At 38.9% G+C, this 19,973-nt stretch overlaps 1 protein-coding gene across 3 annotated transcripts in view; it reads right to left on the reverse strand.

Annotated features, from left to right (window-relative positions):
• The window catches only part of LOC131685153 (enolase-phosphatase E1), a 79,209-nt gene that overhangs the window by 20,592 nt on the left and 38,644 nt on the right, over positions 1-19,973 (reverse strand). For all 3 annotated transcript variants that reach the window (XM_058968643.1, XM_058968640.1, XM_058968641.1), the window contains exon 2: positions 8,244-9,198. In XM_058968643.1, coding sequence (XP_058824626.1) covers positions 8,244-9,198 — 955 coding nt within the window. The remainder of the gene's footprint in view (positions 1-8,243; positions 9,199-19,973) is intronic.

A 19,973-nucleotide genomic window follows, 5' to 3' on the forward strand; every position in this document is an offset into this window, starting at 1 on the left:
TCTACGGATTCCCTGTGTAACTTCAGCTAGTCCAGATGGATAACGGAGTAGCAATCTCAAGCTCAAGCTCAATTCCAATAAAAGGATTGGGCAATGTCTCGAAACTGTGTGGGTAAAGAGTACATCATCATCGTGGTCTGAAGACCACTCCACCGGCTCCGTCGTCTTTGGAACAACATTCGTTCACGACATCTACACCAACAACAGTTTGCCAGCAACATGAGGAACGATTCCTTCTTTCAAACATGAGCAATTTGTATACCAAATAACCCTCGCAGTGAACGGGTGATCCACTCGTTTATTCGGTTTACTCAAATTTAGGGATTGATTCCCTCTTTCAAACATGAGCAGTTTTTTGGATTTACATGCCAAATAAGTTCGCAAGCGAACTGTTGATCTGCTCGTTTGCCAAGTTTACTTAAATATAAGGGTTGATTCTTCTTTCAAACGATGTTATTATAGCGTCAACGCCTAATATAATAGAGAATTTAACTGCCAATAATCGTAAGTCAGTCCCATGTAGATAGGGAATCCCATAGAGCATGGGACTGACTTGCGGTTATGGCCAGTTAATGTATGGTTCAAATTATGCTAAACGACGCTTTATTATTTTTGTTGCTGATGAAATGGAATAAATAGTATTGACGCCATTTAACTTCATTTTGCTTGCTGTACAATATCACTGCCGCCCCGGTGAACTCAAACCAATTCATAGCCCATATGTTTGAGAAATTCGAGCAAACATGTGGATCACAGCGCTTACATCGCTCGACGGATCTTCTGCGACTTTGCGCCGTTCAGATCCTTGGTCTCGGTTATACGGCAAAGCCGCATTCAGGGGTGAAACATATCCCTATACCACATCAATACTGTGCGATAGATATGGCTTCCCGTGCGTAACTGGCGAGCCTGAAATAACACACTACAAAGAATCATGTATGAAGAGTCTCAACCGCTTGGATAACTCTCCGAACAGTTCTCTCATCTAAAATTCTCCCTTGCCTAGGGTGCTGCACCAAACAAGCACCAGAAGCTGCGATTGTCATTTTTTTCTAATGTGTCCTCCTGTCACAATACTCCCCAAACAAACTGCATGTCACTCCTGAGTGTCCTGTCTACATATACTTATGAGTGTGTTGGAGAGTGGGAGACAAATAACCACAACTCTACTGTCGTATTCATGTTTACTTATACTACGTGGTTCTACTGATAAGTCTTTCATTTGCGTTATTAAAGGAAAGATTTCTGAAGACATTTTGATTTTTGTCGACGTCTCGTGATGTGATCGACAATCCTCAGCTTTGGCTGCATCACACTAGCTCCGCCTCAAACACTAGAGCAGTATAGACTGCGGTTGTTTAGTCGGTGAAAAACATTAATAAGCTGTTATTAAAAAAATTGTGAAACCCAGTAATGATAAAGGTGTTAATTGTAGTCTGGATTATAAGATACCATAATTGGACAGGAATTTTGTAATTTAAAAACACTGCTCATGATATAAATAAGGATAGTAAGCGAATAATTTTAGTTATTGAAACGCTGTTTTGAAAAGCGACAACTCGCTAGCGAAAAGGCTCAGGCGCATGGAGAAATTTTATAAGGCAGGAGTTTTAATAATCTTGAGACGTGATATGTTCTCTGAAGATACAAATAATTAAGCCAAATGACGTTCAGTTCAATAACTTTGCAAAATTATGCCAAATTACCGTTTTCTATAAGGTACAAATAATTATACCAAATGTCCGTTAAACCAAATGACCCACAATGCAGTCACATTTCAAAATTAAACCAAACGTCCATCAAATGCTCGCTATGCTAAACATCCATTATGCCAAACGATCTTATGCCAAATGGCTGTTTTATCCACTCTGGCAGATAGTAAATCCGAGACGAATAGGACTCGAGTGCAGTTACTCGGATTTTCAGTGTCGAGCTATATCAACTGAAAACGGTTTTCGTAACTCGGCAGCTGAAATCTGCCTTGGGAGTAGAGGTGTGCGCCGATGCATTTTTAATCGGCGGCTAATTCTCGCAACCATATCAATTTTTTTTTCAACTGATGCTCCAATAGTGACCACCCTGCTTGCCAAATGCAAGATAATAAATGAAAGGTGGAACTATTTTTACAGTTGTAAAATTTAAAGAACGAAATAGAAAAATTGGCGATGTCGCATACTACGACTTCGCATGAAATAATGATTGCAATGGACAAATTTGAAGAATGCAGAGTAACGACTGTATTTCAATGACCCATAATAATTATTTATTGTTCTATATTTGGGATATTAAGCAACGGTAAAACAGTTTTTGTTTTGTTTGAGGAAATTAATTGTTGTTGTCGTTTCATTGTTTTTTGTTTCTATTTAGTCATCTTTACCGTAAGCCCGGGGACAGCTCCCATATATCGAATTCATAAGAAAATTTTGGGGTGATTTGGTGATGTCATGGCGGCTCGAATGGAGCAAAATTTGAAAAAGGCGCATCCCATTTATTATTTCCCATATCTGTGGAAAATAATCAATTTAAGCATTTCTACCATTTCTACCATTTCTTTTTGCTGCTAGAATTCTAATAAAAACACAAATTCTATTCAAAACGAATGGGTAAGCTTGGTGGTGATGTACTTTCATTGGCAAAAATGTTTTTCATTTACTTTTCTCGAGATAAAAAGCACCAATGATTTAACGGTTTCAAACTTCACACAACAAGAAAACCAAAACATGTTTAGGAAGGAAGAGAGCCGGTTGTTAAAAACAACGACTTCCAGCTTAATATATAATAAGATTTATGTAACTTTGCTGACGGTTTTCAGTTAGGGATAAATTTATTCTCTAATAATAGTTTTCTTTATTCACATTTTGGAATAAGCTTTTTCTAAATGTTGTTCTAGTCGCATTGACGGCGTTCATAACACACAAACATTCATTCATAACATAACGAAACACGCTTTTCTCTTGAAACTTTTTCGTTTCGTTGTTCGTGGTACTCATACAGAGAAGGCATACTAGCGCCTCCATCAAATCGGTGGTGCATATATGAAACAAGCACTATCTGTCAAGTTGTCCCTGGATTGTTTACCATCGCTCTTTTAGAATCCCGCAGATATCAGGTAGACGGCGCCGATGGTTGGGTGGTAACCGTGACCGCCACCCACCCCAGTTGGTCTGGGTTCAATCCCAGTCGAGGTCGTTGAGATTTTTCAGAGGTGAGAAAAATCTGAGTTGATGGGTCGATATCCAATCCAGATAGTGGGAGTGTCACCTCTCTGGCGTCGGTGTTTGGCCTCGTAGCGGAAATAGGCCGACGGAAAATAAACAGAATTGGAAGAAGAAGAAGATATCAGGTACCCTAACACGAGGCGTTATTATTGGTATTACTGCGCAGAAATGTCACTTTTAATGATCGTGTAAGGACACCTTTCAAGGTAGACACATTACTTCATTTTCCAGGCTGGTGTTTACTTTTACTTCTTGTAAGTACAAAATCGCCAATGATAAGGAATACGATTCCCTGGCACTACATTTTCTTACAACGTACGATCTGCTTCTATCTTGAGTGCAAAGTATGCTCGATTTGCTGGAATAATACAGATCTACACCCTGACGAAACCTAAATACACAGTTACTATCAATCATAATCATTCCACGACTTGACGTGTTAGCTCCTGTTAGGTTGAAACTGATCACCAAACAAGTCTGATTGAAAATGGTCTGAGCGTTCTCTAGCTTTTGTAGCACCTGCACTCCGCCAATTTCTCCAGCAGTTCCGGGGACCAACGAATTCTAATCCATTGCATACATTCGATACACCGAATCAATTAAATTACTAACGTCCTGTTATCTGCCGTTCTACGCATAATTGTCCCATGTTGCTTTTTGGTCATTTTCAAACAGTCCTTTTTGATGTATATTTTCAGAAAAAACATCCAAATCATACAGTTTGTTCGAAAACTTCGTGAAAAAATACCAAGTCTGTTTGTCCCATTGTTGATATTCTACGCATAATTGTCCCACTAACAAAAATCCCAAAAATGCGCCCAATAAAAAATAATTACGTAGCGTTTAGTTAAGAAGTACATTACGCTAGATGTCGAACACTGAAAAAAATGATGGAAAAATACAAGTTCATTAAAAAAGAGATGGTAGTGGCAATATTAATCACAACAGTGAGAACAATCCTGTAAAGCTCTTCATCACTATCGTCGCTTGCATAACATGGCGAACGCATCTAGGATAATGAGCCTATTTTCGAAATGTTTCTATTATCATGCAACCCATTTGAAGCCGTTGGTTAGTGCAGCGTTTGCTATCTTTGTTCAACACATTGGGTCAAATGGTAGGGCGACAATTGGGACACTCGATTGGAGCTTTTGTTTCGATCAAAAACTAGCGTTTCAACGTTTTTAGGCCATTTATGTTATTAGATTGGTTTTTAAGAACGAAGCAAGGTTGTGGATGCCAAATTATATGCACTCTATCGAGTGTAGTCAGAGTAATTAATGATTTCGTGAGGTATACTTCTAAATAGAGCAAAAATAGGTACTTTACCCTATTTCCAATTTTGATGAAGCAAAAAACCAGAACCGAGTAACAGAAAAACTCACGACATACACTTTTGTAAAAAAAAAAATGATTCATGAGCATCGTTTTCATAGATCGTTATGGGACTGATATGCGTAGAATTTTCCGGTTTCCGTTCGATTTCTCGGCATAACAGTCCCACTTAACATTTTTCGTAAAAACTAACGTTAATTGGATCTCTATAATGAAAAACTGGACTGATTATATTGAAAACGATAGCTATGAACGTAATTCTAGACAATAAAACTTTATTTGTTACGCCGTTTCCCTCCAGATTGCTAATACAATTTTCATCTTCAATCGCGTTTTTCTCAGTTGCCAGTTTTGCAACATGGGACAATTGGGCGTAGAACGGCAGTTATGTGCTTACTCACCGATCGTCATCGTGTTGTAACTTAAGAAATGGTTGTGAACAACTCCCACCTTGGGCACTTCGACAAGAATGAATTTTACATTTCCGGCCCATATTGTAAAATTGTTAATTGTTTTGGTTTGCATGAGATTAAAAAGACCGTAACGTTTTCGAGTGGGTGCGGAAACTAAGTAACGCAATTAGCTCTGTGTCAAAATCTCACTAACGCCACCGATTTGTAATTGAAATCGACCGTTTTTTCTACGAGTGATGAAAATTCATCTCGTGTTACGTCTTATTTGTCTGTGATACCGGGCTGGTGCAACTGACACTGAAAATCTTTCTTGAGTGGGGCTAGATCACACGATGAATAATTTATGAGACTAGAAATTTTACCCTCTGCATCGCCAAATCTGTGCACCAGCGTCGCGAAAAGTCAAGATCACTTTGCTCAACTATTCTTCGGGAAAAAAAATATAAATAAACCTCGTATTAAAAATAAATTTTGTGTTTTCACAAAACTAGTTCACGTAAAAAAAGACATTATACTGAAATGTTTAGTAGGTCGTTGTGTCTGAATATGTTTAATATTTTTATGATTCTAATTCATAACTCGATGAAACATTGATTTGTATTAACTTTATTGACTAAAACAGTCAAGAATTGAACGACGTGCAACGATTTTCGTAAATTCTCGTCGTGTTATCGTGATATTTTAATCTTGAGCTTACCGTTGGATTTTTTACACAGAGTCACGTGTCTTATAGTTTTCTAAATTATTTCACGGACATGAATTTTGGCTAGGTAATGTATTTTGCTCAGCGCAGTTTCATTTAATTCCGAACATTTCTCTGAATTTTAACAAAGAAATAACAGGGTTACAGGTCCTAGTAATGTCTTTGTATCTAATGCTCGTGCCTATGAGACTGGTTGCTAGCAGTTGTACACAATAGCTCACATAGAAATTTCAAAACCAAAAAGCAGAGCGAATAATCCATGAATTATAGTCTGAGTTCCTTGTAATTGTTTACGTAAGTATAATAAGATTATGTGGAAAATTAATTACTTCATGAATTACATCATGACTGTTCATGACTGTTCACGAACTCGACTGGTGAATCGTGTGTAGCATATTAGGAATTAAGAATCGGTTAAAAAATCAATGAATAATACACTGCGTTCCAGTGAAATTGATTACGGGCAAAGATTAGGATCAGGCACATAATTGTAAATTTCAGGCACATATATCTTGAAAGTGGAAGTTTTTTTTTTAATTTGTGGACCATTTCACGCACACGAATGGTGAATTGAAACTTATATGCTCACAATCATAACTAGTTGACGAAGCAAGAATGGATCTTTGAATTATATAACGAGTGTCGTGTAATGGTTTTCGAGAAAATATCAAGATTATTTTAATTTTGTAATCCAATTGACGACCACTAATACCAAATAATGATCAAGATGTGATAAATCATCAATCAGTTAACGTCGTATATCCGGCCCATGGAAAATGTTCCTAGATTTGTGGATAAAATTATGAGTCAACAATTTTAGAGTTCGCGAATCGTCGGCGCGGGAAAAATGCATCGGCGGCGCGCCGCCGATCTGCCGTTCGGCGTCGGCGTACGTTAAAAATTACCGGCGGCGGCGGCGTGGCGCGGCGGCGCACAGGTCTACTTGGGAGATATCAAAGTGCAAGGCGTATGAACCGGCGTTGGTCAACCTCGATTCTGTCAATCCCGTTTTACCTATTAATATGAGGTGCACTCAGGAATTTCCCCTTAAAGTGTATTTTGACAGCTGGCACGCGGGAAGTATTCAGCAGTAGTACTTTCTGGCACACATACACATACACAGGTTACTGCTCTGCAAACTGGCCTATTATACCATTACAATTGGGTACGATCGTCGTCTTTATTGAAGTGGTAAATAAAACCATAAGAATGATCGCTTCCCGCTCATTCATATGGTGCTCGAAAGCGTAGCCAGTCAGTCAATCGTTCTTCATTCATGTTCAAATTGTACTTTAAGCTGGGCAAGTCTTGCATACTTTTTCAAATAGACCTTAGTGACAATGAGAGCCCTTTGTTGACAACTAGGTCGGTTTACCAGTTGTTTCTTTGCATAATATGCTATCAATAATCGTCTGTACCAGGAAAATTGTAGGGAGTTTTATTATGACACTACAATAAGCGAGTTGACAGTTACGACAGAAAGCACGCTAAACATACTAGTTTTCTGCAAGGCATTTATGTTTATTATGTCGTTTTCGCTTGAAGCAGAAACTAACTCAGTTTCGGACCTAACTGCTGTCAAACCGTTTGTTTGAAGCCAGTTTCCAACCTAGGTTATGCGCCACTGAACTGAAAACCGGGTTGGGTTCCAACCTGAAATATATTTCGGGTTCGCTCACACCACCGCTGTTTGGCGAGAACCCAACTCAGTTTCATTAAAAACGTTCGTTTGAAGCAACTAACCTGGGTTAGTTTCTAGGTTCTCAATCGAAAACGACATTAGTCATCATCCGTGTTGTAAAAATTGAAACAATGTGCAACATGCAAGTGAAAACTAAAATGCATTGGTTTTATTGCTCTAAGGTATTCCAAATTTTACTCTTGATGCCTCTGTTGTGTATCAGAATTGTCAAAGACTAAACTAAATCATTCCGATATTCGAGTTCTTAGATGAATATCTCGCTGTTGCGGCGGATATATTTTGAATTTTTGGGCTTTGGGTTTGCCTTTTTTTGTTAACTGCTTTCGAACTCTGTACATCATGATATTCTTCTGAACAAGAAGAAAAATACACACTAAACGTGAAATGCGAAGTCCATACTCGAAAATGTATCAGATCACGACGACAACTAAATCCTACCTACCCATATATAACCGTTGAACAATTGGTTGACTACTTTGACCATCGAACTAAAATGCATTGTGCCAAAAGGAGGGTATCTATTGAACATCATAACAAGTGACATAATTTGAAAGCGAATGATTGAGATGGTTTTGGAGTTAAAAGTAGGTTACGGCAGCAAATCACGTGAAAATTGGCTGCTCGATCGTTTGGTGTCATAAATGTTTCTCTTATTTGCTCATTTTGAAGCATTGATTCTCTACAACTACACCACATCGCATCCGTAGCTTGCTCGATTTAAATTATTCCACAGGCCAAATCAATTCCTAACCATAGCAGAGCAAACTGAGTAGAAAGTCACAGTGACGCAGGACTTTGTGCTAATCCCTCTGCAATTTTCTGGTTCCCCACCCTCATCAATTAAATATATTGAGCCATAATAAACAACTCACCAATAGTATCCAGCTTCGTCTCTTCCACATTATTCTCCACCGGCACAACGTCATTCGTCTTCTGGGCCGGTTCTGTGCTACTGACATCGTTAACGGGGGTTACTGCTTCCTTCGCTACCACCGCCGGTTCTTCTACGACAGGGTCCTCCTCTTCGGGCGTAGAGTTACCGTTACCTTCCGCCTCAACTGGAACTGATTCTGCAGCAGGTGGTGTTGGAGACGAGTTTTGCTGGGGTTCTTCAGCGGGTGTTTCAGCAGCAGGTTCCTCTGCGACCACGCTGGGTTGCTCGGGCTCTGGCTCTGTGACTGGTTCCGACTCTTCAACTTCGGCGACAGCAGCGGCAGGAATAGATTCTTCCGTGGCTGGTTCTTCAGCTGTTAAGTCTGTGGTTTCGCCTGTGTGCTTTTCATCCTGAGTTTCATTCTGTTCTGTTTCTTCAGCATCGACTTCCATTTTTTCCGGAGCTGGTTCCTCCGATTTTTTGTCTGTGCTATTTACAACAGCATCAACCTTATCAGCTTCCTTTTCCTCTGCCTCATCATGCACTGCAGCAGCCTCTGCTTTGGCTTCTTCCTTTTCTGTCGTAGCATCAGCTTCATCCTTTGATTCTTCCTCCTTCTTTGGCTCCTGTTCGTCATCTTTCTTTTCATCTTCCTCTTCCGTGTCTTTAGCGGCTGGCCGTCCCCTCTTTTTGGGAGTCTTGGTATCGCCTTCGGGTGACTTTTCCTCATCATCATCCTTTTTCCCTCGTCCCCGTCGGGAGGGAGTAGCCGCCATACGGGACTTCTTTGCCGGCGGAGTCGCCGGAGTGGCTGGTGTCGAATTGATACCACGTGTGCTTGCGCGAGTACGGCGACGACCACCTTCTTCCGACGGATCCATGCCCATGTTTTTCAGCAGCTCTTCGCTTTCCTTCTGGAATGCGTCTTTACGCTTGGATGGCGTGCGTTTGGTCTAAAAATAAATGATTAAAAAGCGGATTAACAAAAAAATGCTTTCGAATGCACAACTTCCAAGAATCGAAACAATTAAACCTACTGGCTAAAGAAAGTAAACGCGAAAGGATAATAACCGAAAGGAGCGTTGTATGGTGTACGGTTACGAATATTGGTGTGAATTTGCTAGACTAGCCGTAATAATACGAGCGTTGTTTGCACAATATCGATGCTGGTGGTGGTGTGGAACGTAAAAAACGTGCTGAATGGATGGGTCAGTTACGGGAGGCGTCGCGGCGTAGCATCGCTCGCGATGGATGCATCCGTAACATCAGTCTGTCAAACATTATAGGTATCACGACAACAACGGATGAATAGAAGAAATAAAGCCTCAAAAATACTACATAGATTGAATCATAACTGACGCAGTGTCGAAAGTTGAAAAAAAAATTCAAGCTGGCGCAACTACATCGCCTCGCTAGTTACTGAAAGGAACACAGATTTTTCAACTGCGCCAGTGACTTTGCAATTTGTGGGGGTTGTAACTGAAACATAAATGGGAAGTTTTTTTGTACGAGATATAAACCGATACGTGACAGCGGGAAACGAGAAAACCTTATTGTGACTGGCTCACCTCTCTACCTTCTGCAATAATTATAGTATTGGTAACTGGGCGTACTTGCTAATTGTAGCAACTTAGTAACATTATTAGCACATAATGATTCACGTACAATTTAAATAAACAGCGAATGGTCAACAATGCGTAATCCCATCACTTCTTTGAGAATCCTCTTGCCAACCAACCAAGAAAAAAATAGATTGTACACGAATTGCAAACATTTGTCAAATGCACCCCCCTACGTAACGATGTGCGCCATGTAAGTGAAAGTGCGCCAACTTTGGAAGCCGCTCATATAATACAAACTAATCTTGTCGGATTGCTCTTCCCACAGTAGAAACATACAACATTACAGCAAAAAAAACTATGCTGCGGTCATTGCCGAATCGGTTGATATAGTAAAAGAAAAGGAAAAAAGACGGTTAAACGTGAATGTTTCAACCCGTCTCCTGTGTGTGCGTGATGTTTGATAATGCGGAAAGAGTGGAAGGCATACGACCGGGAAAAATAAGGTCGTCTAGTGCGGCGTTCTTCTTGCCCTTGGGCAATATTTTTAAAGCAACTTTTTTTAAATAAAGTTAATACTCGCAATGACAGCGTGCAATGATATAAGGTATACGTTCCCATATTCAACTTATTATTTAACCGTTATGCGTACGAAAGGGAACCTAGGTACGGGAGTGGGTCATTTGGCATAAGGTCATTTGATATAATGTCCTTTCGCAGAGCGAAAGTTTGGCATAACGGACATTTGGCATAATTTTAAGAAGTGATCATCCTGCAGGTTATTTGGCATAACGAACATTTGGCGTAATTTTGAGAAGTGACCATTTTGCAGGTTATTTGGCATAACGAACATTTGGCATATGTTTAGCTGCTGGAAAACGATCATTTGGCATAATTCTACTGAGTGATCTCACTGAAGGTAATTTGGCATAACAGATGATTGTATAGTTTTTCAACTAATGAACCGTAAGGTTAAATCTGCCCTAAGCAATAATAATAATGTGTTGTTTTCCATTATCTGATACTGTGAAGACCCCATGAGGCTGACAAAATCGGGTAGAAAGATGATAAAATCGGAGAAAGTCAAAATCGGGGGCTGATAAAATCGGGTCTTCACTGATTTTGACTTCTTTTAAATATGAGCAGTTCTTTTGAGCTTCATTTTTCAAATTCTTGTGTTTGCCCATTTTTGCAATTATGGATTGTTCGTCTATGACTTACGTTGAAGTATATTGTAGATTTTACAGAGGCTTGTTGATGTAGCGCACTAGAACTGCAATCCTCCAGGCGTATGATTTGTTTTGGTTATCATTATTTTGATCGCCAGTTTTAGTTGTCCATACAACGTTTCAATAATAAAAATTATCCTTGTTACCGTTCTTTATATCATGAGCTGTTCTTTCGAATTACATACCGATCGATCTGGGCGATAGTTGACTATTATTTCTAGATACCGCAAATTTTCCAATTTGTTGAATGAATTTAAATATATCGAATCATCGGACACAGCTCTAGTACTGGCGAATCCAGTGTAATGCGGCTTTGCCGCAAAATCGAGCCCAAGGTGACGTGGTCGCCAACCCGCCGCCGAAAGCGACGGCCCCCTGCAAGCAAACCTGTGATCCACTCTTTTGCCCGGATTACACAAACATAGTGACAAAGAATTAGTTTAAGTCCGACGGAGCGACAGCGTAGTCGAACAGCACACGATTTGAAGCAATGTTGTGTAGCCATATTAGGCGTAAATGTTATTTAATATGGTGTAGCCACATTAGGCGTAAATATTTATAATAAGAATAAGCTAATTAATATTGGACATTCAGCAGTAGGACGACCCAAAATTATGCCGAAGGACATTGAAGGCATTCAATGTGATCACTTCTCAAAATTTCATTTTCATTTTGCAGCGTTTGGAGGGGCAATGAGAGCGCAAGTCAGTCCAAGGCCGATGATAGGAGTGTTAATGGCAGAATAGTTTATGCGGACCACCAAAACGCCATGGGAGAGGAACAGGGTGTGGGTTGGGGTAGGGTTAAGGACTTGGTGTATGCTCGACGAAAGATTGCGCTGCAGAATGGGATGAAAAAGTAGATCGAACAGTACTACTGTTGGCTGTTCATAAATAAAAGTTGTTTTTTCACTAGTTCTTTTTTTAATCTTGTTATGAAATTAACTGTTAACGAAGGATTTCAAGTGTATTAATAATATTCATTCGGTTTCAGTTGGCTAGTGGTCAAACTAGTGGAGATTTAACCCGAGAGCGCTCCATCTACAAAGTGACCAACCTGCGAATCATGATCATACCAATTGTGAAAATCACTTTTATTGATAGAACAATATGTCTATGTAACCACAGTTTGTGGAAAAAGATAATATGGTGATGTGTATATACATGTATACATAGATACACGCCGCGAATCTGGTCCGTTAGTGATGTGTTACCACTTTCAGGAGTCAGGGCGACAATTCGAGTGATTTAAGAGATAACACCTGGTGATCTCTTATAGATGATAGTCCAATGATCTTCTCCCCTCATGAATCGATCGCCGTGCCCAAGGTCATATGGATCATCGCCCGGCAGACTTAACATGTCATTCTTCCGTTCGGAAGTGGAAACCATCAATCCCTTGCCGATCACTAATAATCATGAAGTTTGAAAATCAAAAAAACTCATCACTCACTCGACTCTACACCTCTCATTCACCAATCGAGAGTGTGTAATTGCTTATTTTTGGGCACTTCGCCACTTTATTTGACGGTTTGGTCCGCGTGGATGATGGTTCTTCAAAACTAGGAAAATTTTGAATATTTGCATTGCTGCGGCTCAATAACTTGAAAAATCTACTTGAATATATGTTGTGCAAAATACATGACCGTTTTAGATTAAATATAATGAACCAAAATCCCTAGGATACTGCATCGGTCTGGATCTAGTTGAATGTCAAAAACAAAATAATTCAATCTGCCAGACGTCAGGGTATCTCTTAGCTTCTATCCGCTAACTGAAGTACGCGCCGTTGGGCTACTCGATTCTAGGGACTGCCAGAATCATGAAGATCAATATACAAATCTTTAAGCATAAAGATTTCTAGACTGAGTCTCACCGTCAAGCCCACGGAGTGTGATCACTTCTCAAAATTATACCAAATGTCCATTAAGCCAAATGTCTGCTATGCTAAATGTCCTTTCTTTACGTAAAATTAGAAATTGCGCCAAATGACCGTTCTGCCAAATGACCGTTCTGCCAAATGACCGCTATCTTGGAGATAAAATAAATCATGCCAAATGACCTTCAATGTTATTAATTCACAAAATTATGACAATGACCATTATGACAAATGATCGTTATGCCAAATAACCGTCATGTCAAATGTCCGTTACGCTAAATGATCCAGACTTGTTCAAATTCAATCGACAGGAAGGACATAAAAGTAAAGCTCTGCCAATTTAGAATCGGTACGCTTCTTTTTGTGCGGTCCGCCGGTACGGTTCTGAAATCTTTTGACATCAATCTTTTTCTCGAAATCCTGCGCAAAAAAAATTAATGCATTCTCGAATTGCCTCGCCACGATGCTTGCAGCGGCTACATGTCAGAGCAGGGAACGATATGGTGAGCTAAGGGAAGTTGAGAAACAAAGCTTCTTCGGTATACGGCACGCTAAAAAGGCAGAGAGAAGTTTTGCCAGGAACAACGAACGAAAGTGATACAGGAATCTGTAAACAGATCGAACACACTGATAAAAATCCAAACGTCAATTCTATTTGCTTCAAGCCACTTAAAATCCATATGAAGAAGAAATGCTAATGTTATCTCGCGCACACATACCTTCTATGTGTGAACTGTTTAAACTATGTATGCACACACATAAGTTATATGTGCGTACGTTATAGAATCGGGTTTTATGCGCCTCAAAGTTATGAAATATGAATGTAAGATTAATATTTCTTGTAAATACACACATTAGGTTTAACGTTTACATTTTTTTGAGTGCAAGAATGGCTGCCATTTGCAAGTAGTACCTCAAGTTACGAGTAGAAAACGCACAGGCAAGATATGGAAGAAAGTTGATTAACTTTGAGAGAAAAAATACGTGTACAACAGGGATCTTTAGGGGTTCATTTGTTGTATCATCACGCATTGGCCTCAATGCTGGTTGCTTAAACTAATTAATTCTCGACAAACATATGATTAGTGACGCAGCTGAAAACTGTCAAAATTCTCTTTGAAAGGAAATTTCGGACAAACCGTTACTCACCAATCACAGATGTTGGTAGTAAACAAAAGAGAAAAGTTTGCTCTTTCATTAACTATATCTATATACTATAATCATATATTTGTCGAGAATTTAAGGATGAATAATATTTTGGCTTTTATCGAATTTCTCGTCAAATGGAAGTCAAAAACTGGCACCACGTTGTTAAAAATACGCTGAAGTCCGGGGACAGCGTTCTGATGATCATAGTTGGTTCTCCTGAACAATAATCGCAGGCAGAGCAGGACTGGAAGAAGTCATTTCAAATGACAATTTTATGCGAAAGTTCGGGTGAAAACTAACGCGACAGCCCCGTTGCAAGTTTGACTACAGTTGTTGTGTGGTAGGCAGTGGTTGTCGAATCACATACATTTTTCGCGTACCCAAACATCTCACCTCAGTCCAGCTATTTGGACTCCGTTTTTTTGGTTACTTCACCCCAAAAAGACAATGTAGCCCCGTGTACTAGTCGTTGACATATTTGTAAAAGTATTTTTGGAGCGCTGAACTCGATTTTGATTAAATAAGGTCGCTAAAATGAAAATTAGACAGCCTAGGGTGGTCCTAAAAGTTTTTTTAGAATTTCGCAAAAATGAATTTTATTAACTTTTAAAAACAGATTCCTCGTACGCAGGCATTGCATTTATCGCTCATATGAGTAAATGCGCCCGGATAGTTTGCTACTGCGACAATAAAAACTCACATTTTACACGAAGAGTTATTGGCACTCACACAACTTCTCCGGATAAATACAACGTGTTATTTCTCCGGATAAATAAAACAGCCGGAGAATTAGTGAATGGGTTTATCACGGTATCCTTTTTTCGCTCGCTGCTTTCCTGACGTTATTCCAAAACACGAAAAAACAAGTCTATCATGCTTCTTTGCCGCTTTTCTTTGTAATTAAGTGCATTTTTTGAAGTTTTTATTGATTTCCACGAAATTTAAATTTTATCACCTTCTCCGGTAAGAAGGAAAAAGTCACATAAATTTTATCCGCAAAATCATTCTCACGCTATTTGTGGAGACGTACAATTTTGCGACTCATCTTATCTCGGAAAAGATGGACATCGGATAAGCTTCTTCTCGCGTGAGTGAGAGAAAATTACAATGCCTGCTCGCAAGTGAACAGAAACATTTTGATTTCCTAGGGTAGTCCTTAATAACGATTTAGCTGGAGTGGTTCCAATTTATCGAAATCCGGTGAACAAAAAATGATGCAATTTTTTACAATTGTTTATAGAATTTTAGTCCAATCTGAATACCATCGTAAAAAAATGATCCCTTCAGAGCTCGTTAGTAGATAATCCTCATGAACTATTTTATGAACGTATGCGATTAGAATATTTATAAAAGATAGGCATATCTTAAGGTATTTGATAGAATGCCTTAAATTCTTGTATATTGGTTTATTTATTTAAAGTTATCGCCAAAGCTATTACAAGATGACAGGTTTATTTGATTTTGATGAAGATCTCAAATCATGCCCCACTATGCTTTAGTCACAGTTGCTAATACGATGCATACTGTAGCTAAGCCGCTCAAGACTTTTCCATTGATTCCAATGATGATATGAATATCTCTCCTTATGGGTACTGACTTGGTTTTTCGTGCAAAAATATCCTGAGCATACTTTGAATTGTTTGTGTATGCTTTGAAATAGAGGCGTGGGCGTTTTTGCATGAAACTCTCGCCAATTTAGAAGTGAATTATTGATGCAGGATTTGAATTTGATTTGTTGATTGTGATAGATTCAATAGGGAGTTTGCACTTGAAAATAGATGTTACATCAACTAAATGTTACCATAAACTAAAAATTGGGTAGAAAACAATTCACACATTTCCGCGTTTACCTTACACTTGTCATCAGTAAAGCTAACGACCTATACCTACCAAGGCTGCGAACCATTTGGCAATTTTTTTTAACGTTTAGCTAAAATTTCACAGTTCGAAAGTTTTCTCTTGAATGAAAAAAATTAACGAACCGAGGGGAGTGGGCGTAGCGTATTGGTAAATCGATTGCCTTGTACGCAGCGCACCTGGGTTCGAGTCCCGACCCCGCACATAAGGTTAGAAATTTTTCCTAAGAGATTTTTCTAACCCGAAGAGGCGAATGACCTTAAGGTTAAAACCTCTATAATTAAAATAAAAAAAAAAATTAACCGAGAGAGCGAACCATTTCAAAAGTTGACATACGGATAGTTATTTAGAATTGACAGCTGCTATGACCACAAGTTAGTAGAGGTGTGAACATTTGTCGATATTTTAAAATTAGTTTTTTTCTTGTTACATTAAGTATGCTGCCGCTATAAGCATAACTGTCCCATGTGCTATGGGATTCCGTATACACATGGGACAATTACGCGTAGAACGGCAGTATACTCATCAATCAAATTGTTTTAAAAATTGTCCTGCGTTTAAACCAAAATGAGAGGTTTATTACTACTGCAAATAGCAAATACAAGTACTGCCCATAATCGTAAGTCAGTCCCATGTTGTATGGGATTCCCCATCCACATGGGACTGACTTGCGATTATAAGCAGAGTACTTGTTACAAAAATAAACTTGCTGGCAATTTTAGAGCGGCGCTTAGTAAGTTGTTGGTGCGGCGTGTACGTTTCGGTGAATGTCTCAATAACGTTGAAGGGAAAGTTGTTGGCGATTGAAAAATAATAGTTTTGAACATTTACAATGCGCAGGGGGTCCGCCGATGCGTCAAAATGATTTTTTTTTTAATTTTTTGTTAATAAGTTTTGTAGTTTTGTTCGTTTTCAGCGCGGGGGGGGGAGGTGAGTGAGTCCGCGGAAGCGTGAAAATAAAAATGTATTCCACTTTTTAGTAATGAATTTTATTTTGCAGGGGAAATTGTTGGCCGCTGAAAATCAATAGTTATTGATATTTGCAATGCGCAGGGGGGGGGGGGGGTCCGCCGATGCGTCAAGATGGATTTTTTTTCAACTTTTTGTAATGAGTTTTATATTGCAAAAGGATAGGGAACAAGGTAGATCAATGGAAGGTGTGGTCGTGATAATTTAATTTCTTTAAAAAAAATTGTTATTTAGCGTACAAAAAAGTGAAAAAAGTTCGATTACGTATCTTTAACATCAGCTGCATCAGAAAAAATCAAAAGCAGAATATGGCCTAATGACCCAATAGAGTACTTTTGCAAATCTCGTGCTCGATTGGAATGATACTGACAGATGAATAGTAAACAACAGATTAAGATGGCGCGTCTTTATTCCAGAAAATCAGCGCCTTTAGTTTTCGATATTTTGAATACACAGTAGTATCCACAAATGAGTAGAAATTGAGAATTTTGAAACCTTTGTGGAATTTTTAATTAAAGTTATCGACGGTTGAAAATCAACAATCTTGAACATTTTAGTTGTTCACACATGACAGGCCACAAGGCTCAAAAAATATTCACATTGTATTTTGTTCTGCCTATTCCAACGCTTTCTGTACTAATCAACAAAAAGTGGATGCCAATGTTGGAGAAATCTTCAATCTTCAATCGAGCGAATCAAACGAAATACCAATGCAAAGTACAGTCATGCATTCTTTAGCACTACATGTACATCATTGAAGTACAGCAGAACCATCAACGGTACCAGGCGCCATTTGTTTACTTTGAAGTAAATGTGGGTACATGACAATTTCTATCTCTCGAGCATTGAGGAAGGGTCTAAACAACTACAACAATTATTATTGGTTCCAAATATCTGCATTTTAGGGAATGATATATTGTTGTTCAATTTATCAAAAGCAGCAGATTAGTTGGTGTAAATAACAGCAAATTGATCGCGACATTCAATGCTCTCAATTATGTAGGATGCAGTGAAAACCCAATTTTATCAGCCCCCGATTTTATCAGCTTTTTGACCCGATTTTATCAGCTTCATATGAAAATTGATAGTTGGTAGTTTGATGGGCTATAGCAGACGAACCAAATTGAATTCGATTAAATATTTTCTTAAGCATATTTTTCTTATCTTAGAGATCGAAATATGCAAAAAAAAAATTGGACTGTCAGACCCCATTAAATTCAAGCAAAATAATCAGGAAAGGTTATGATGCTATATCTAGGGACTAAAAAATATTTTAAGAGCTTCGGTTTCTTAAAAAGAAAGAAAAATATATGTCCCGATTTGATCAATGTCCCGATTTTATCAGCATAAAATACACCAAGGGGCTGATAAAACGGGTCTTTACTGTATTATCATTTACATATTTTTTTAACGGATGAGATATTTACATATGTAACGCGAGTTTTGATTTTACAATCGCAGGCATGGCGTAAATACTACATCGCTTTCAAAAAAAAAAACAAATCATTTATTGTAACAAATTGATCTGAATGTAAACGATTTAGCCTTTTGAAGTTTTCTGAATTTTTCAGTTCTCGACAAACATATGATTACGGTCTAAAAGCCAACGGTAATTGTTCCGAATCGCGGCTTTTTCAAAAAGAGGGTTAATTTCTATTGGAAATGGTTCCAAATGGCCTATATTATAACAAGCAATGAAAAAAATTCGGGGGGAAAGCTTTGAAGTAGTTTAAACTGGAAAAATAAGTTATTCCCACTCACCTTTCTAACAGTGGCATTGCTCATGAGAAAGTGACGTTAAGGGTGAAGGTAGTGCGATGCGGCTTTGCCGCATAGTCGAGTCCAAGGATTCGAAGCGGCGCAAAGCCGCTGAGAAACCGACGGACGAGGTGGTTTTGATCTTGCTAACGAAGGGTGCAATCAAACCTGTAATCCACTCGTTTGCCCGGTATACTCAAACATAGGGGCTATCCCTAGTTTAAGTCCGACTGAGCGGCAGCGAAGTCGGACAGCATGGCAAAAAGCGATGTGGCGTAGCCACATTAGGCATTAACAATGTTTTATTTAGTAACAATAGTATTTATTTACAAAAATAAAATGTCAGTGCCGAATGTAGCCACATCGCTTCATTCAAGTGCTGTCCGACTTCGCTGCCGCTCAGTCGGACTTAAGGTGAAGCGATGCCAAAATCACAACAAAGGTTCGGTTATGTTCGGCTATGTTCGGGTTACGTTCAGCATCTGTATGCGGCTAGAACGTTCTATACCGATAGGAGATGTCACGCACACAAGCGTATCGCTCAGCAATCAGCTGACTGATTTTGGCACCACGTGTTTCATTTGTTTTGAAAAATTAAAAGGTACAAATTTCTCAAACGAATCAAAATTCCGTGAAGAGAATCTATTCATCTGCATATGCTAACATGCCTACATACAGTGATACAATCTCTAAGCAATCTGAGATAAGACATTTAAGCTACAAACGATTTTGTCTTGCGCGCCAATGCAATGTTTTAATTTTGACGATGAAATAAAAAGAAGAAGCAGAAACGACGGCAGCCATTTTAGCTGCCATCTTGTGACTCTGTTCAGCATGTCCTTAAACTAGGGATAGCCCCTATGTTTGAGTATACCGGGCAAACGAGTGGATTACAGGTTTGATTGCACCCTTCGATAGCAAGATCAAAATCACCTCGTCCGTCGGTTTCTCAGCGGCTTTGCGCCGCTTCGAATCCTTGAACTCAACTATGCGGCAAAGCCGAATCACACTACCTTCACCCTTAACGTCATTTTCTCATGAACAATGCCATTGTTGGTAAAGTAAGTGGGAACAACTTATTTTTCCAGTTTAAACTACTTTAAAGCTTTCCCCCCGAATTTTTTTCATTGCTTGTAATAAAATAGACCATTTAGAACCATTTCCAAAAGAAATTAACCCTCTTTTCGAAAAAGCCGCGATTCGGAATAATTACCTTTCCATTCAAAGTGGATTTTGACAATTGGCTTTTAGGCCGTAATCATGTTTGTCGAGAGTTTGCCATTAATGACTACACGCTACATCTTAAGATGATTATCTTGAATCAGTTTT

This window comes from Topomyia yanbarensis, chromosome 2 (genome assembly GCF_030247195.1).
Source record: "Topomyia yanbarensis strain Yona2022 chromosome 2, ASM3024719v1, whole genome shotgun sequence".
Taxonomy (NCBI): Eukaryota; Metazoa; Arthropoda; class Insecta; order Diptera; family Culicidae; genus Topomyia; species Topomyia yanbarensis.